At 64.6% G+C, this 2,584-nt stretch overlaps 1 protein-coding gene across 1 annotated transcript in view; it reads right to left on the bottom strand.

Moving 5' to 3' along the window:
• Window positions 1-433: 433 nt before the first annotated feature.
• Window positions 434-2,584, bottom strand: part of NR2F6 (nuclear receptor subfamily 2 group F member 6) — a 3,531-nt gene continuing 1,380 nt past the window's right edge. The window contains 3 exon segments of the mRNA XM_019472204.1: window positions 434-958; window positions 961-1,095; window positions 1,838-2,362. Coding sequence (XP_019327749.1) covers window positions 849-958; window positions 961-1,095; window positions 1,838-2,362 — 770 coding nt within the window. The 3' untranslated portion in view covers window positions 434-848.

The following is a 2,584-nucleotide window of genomic DNA, read 5'->3' as shown; positions in this document are numbered from 1 at the left end:
TGCCCCAACAGCAGAGATGCTTCAGTGGAAAGTGCAGGGAGGGGGCTGGGACCAGGCATGGACAAGCCCAGTCCCCAAAAAGGGGCTGATCCAAGCTCAGCGCTTCAGTCCTTGAGGCTGGATACAGCCTGGCCAGGCAGAGGCAGCCCCTGGGCAGGGCACAAAGGGGCTTTAAAATGACCCTTTTTCCACAATTGCCAGGGCTGGGTGGGAGCTCAGCGCTTCAGTCCTTGAGGCTGGATACAGCCTGGCCAGGCAGAGGCAGCCCCTGGGCAGGGCACAAAGGGGCTTTAAAATGACCCTTTTTCCACAATTGCCAGGGCTGGGTGGGGGCATGGGGTCCTGCATCAGGACCCCCCAAAGGCTGGCTCTGTGGCGCAGCCGGCAGCCCCCCCACAACCCAGCCCGGCCAGTCTCACCTCCCATCACCTCCTGTCCCAGCCTCCCGCCATCTGAACTTCAGATTTGGAGGGGCAGCCAGAGGACGGCGTCCCCCTCCCTGGGCTGCAGCCCAGCTCCGACACAGGGGCAGAGCAAGGGACCAGCCCTGGGGATGCTCCAAGGTCCCCGGGGGAGGCCAGGGAGCTCCGCTTCACGGGGGTACGGAAGAGTTGAGTGTCCGACAGCGGTGGCACGGCCAGTACCTTCGGGTTTAGGAGGACAAAGCTGCGACCCCGCTGCTTTTGGGGGGAGCTGCGGCGGACGGACGAGCTACAAGACAGCTGCGGGGCTGGGGACCGGCGCAGTTCGGGGCTCCCCAGGGACAGCACCGTCTCAGGGCGCTGGAGGGAATCCGGGTCCAGCTGCTGGGGGTCCCCAGGGTGTCCCGGGGGGAGAGGCTCTGTCCCCTACTGCCCCGTCCCGTAGGGCCAGTTGAAGGTGCTCCCGGACAGCAGCATGTCCCTGATTAGTGTTTCGATGGGTGTCTTCCCCACCAGCCTCATGAAGAAGAGCTGGGAGCCGGCAGCCGCAGCAGGAGCCGGCCGAAGCGCTGGGGCTGCGAGGGATACTGTGAGCGCACGTACTCGGTGAGGGCCACCTGCGCCTTCTCCTGCAAGCTCTCCACGTGCGCCGGGTCCGAGAGGCCGCAGGCGTCTGCAAGAGGGGTGGGATGGAGACGGGTCAGCGGTCGGAACCCCCCGATATCCCCAGCGAGCCCTCCCGCCCCTCTCCCCGACTGGCCAAGCTCCTGCCTGGCTGCTCTCCTTGCCAAATTAAGGGATGCAGCTGGCTGCAGCACCACCGCTCTGGCTGCAAAGGGCTGCTGCAGGCCCGTCCCCGCCAGGAAGGACCAGGCATCTCTGTGGCATGAGATGAGCATGGACGGACCGAGGGACAGGGCTCCCCAAACCCCCCTGGTGCATAGGGGGGTATTTGTGTTACTGCAGGTCTCGTTCCTATTGCCCCGGGGAATCACAGAATCATAGAATCATTACGGCTGGAAAAGACCTCTAAGATCATCAAGTCCAACCGTCGACCCAACACCCCCATGCCCACTAAACCATGTCCCTAAGTGCCGCATCTACACGTCTTTTAAATACTTCCAGGGATGGGGACTCAACCACTTCCCCGGGCAGCCTGTTCCAATGTTTAACCACTCAACTCAGGGAAGCTCAGCCCTGTGCCCAGATGGATGAGCTGGGATGCTGCAAACCATGGTGGAGAAGTGCTGGGACACAAGGAACCTCTGCCACCCCCCCCCACCACCACCCCCGAGAGCCACATGATGCTCTCTGGACCCTGAACCCCCAGGGAAACGGGAGGCAGATGCTCCCTGGGGGCTCACGGCTCCATGGGGCGGAGATGAGGACAGAGCCCGGTCGCGACACCAACCTACCCGGCGTGAAGAGCGCGATGGCTTTGAGGCAGCTGTACTCGGCCGAGTCCACCTGGAGCCGGTTGAGCTTCTCCACCTGGTCCTGAAAGATGCGGATCTGGTCCATGAAGGAGACGACACGGTCGGCCGACATGGGGGAGGCGTGGAAGCCGGCGGCGGCCAGCAGCGGGGCCATGTGCAGCGGCAACGCCGACTGCGCCGCGTTGAGGACGAAGAGCTCGCTCCAGCTGAGCCGTAGCAGTGCCACTTGGTCGGAGACGGGCAGCTCGGGGAAGAAGGGGATGTTCCGGGCCCATTCCACCGTGCTGAAGAGGAGGCGGGCAGCCAGCTCGCAGATGTTGTCGATGCCCATGACGCTGCCCTGCTGCGCGTACTGTGAGCCATAGCGGGCGGCAGGGTAGGGCTCAGCCCGCAGCAGCTGCGAGATGAGCTCCGACACCGGCTGCCCGTTGAAGTATTCCCCGCTGGGCATGGTGTTGGGGCTGGTGCTGGAGTGGGTGGGGGGGATCCGGCCCCGCTGCACGGCTAGGGGGGAGAGGAGAGAGGAAGCGTCTGCCTGCTTCTGTACCCTGCTGCATCCCCCATCCCGCTCCCGGGGGGCACGCGGGGTTCCCTCTGCCCCATGCAGGGCAAGGATGGATGGGGATGCTCCCCCCACCCACTCGGCATCCCGGCATCCCCGGATCCTGCCACCCCAGGGAAACAATGGGCGGCTTTCAGGCACTCGGGGAGAGGGAGGTGGTGCAT

This window comes from Aptenodytes forsteri, unplaced genomic scaffold, assembly GCF_000699145.1.
Source record: "Aptenodytes forsteri isolate BGI_AS27 unplaced genomic scaffold, ASM69914v1 Scaffold147, whole genome shotgun sequence".
Taxonomy (NCBI): Eukaryota; Metazoa; Chordata; class Aves; order Sphenisciformes; family Spheniscidae; genus Aptenodytes; species Aptenodytes forsteri.
This window is presented reverse-complemented; position numbering and strand designations above follow the sequence as displayed.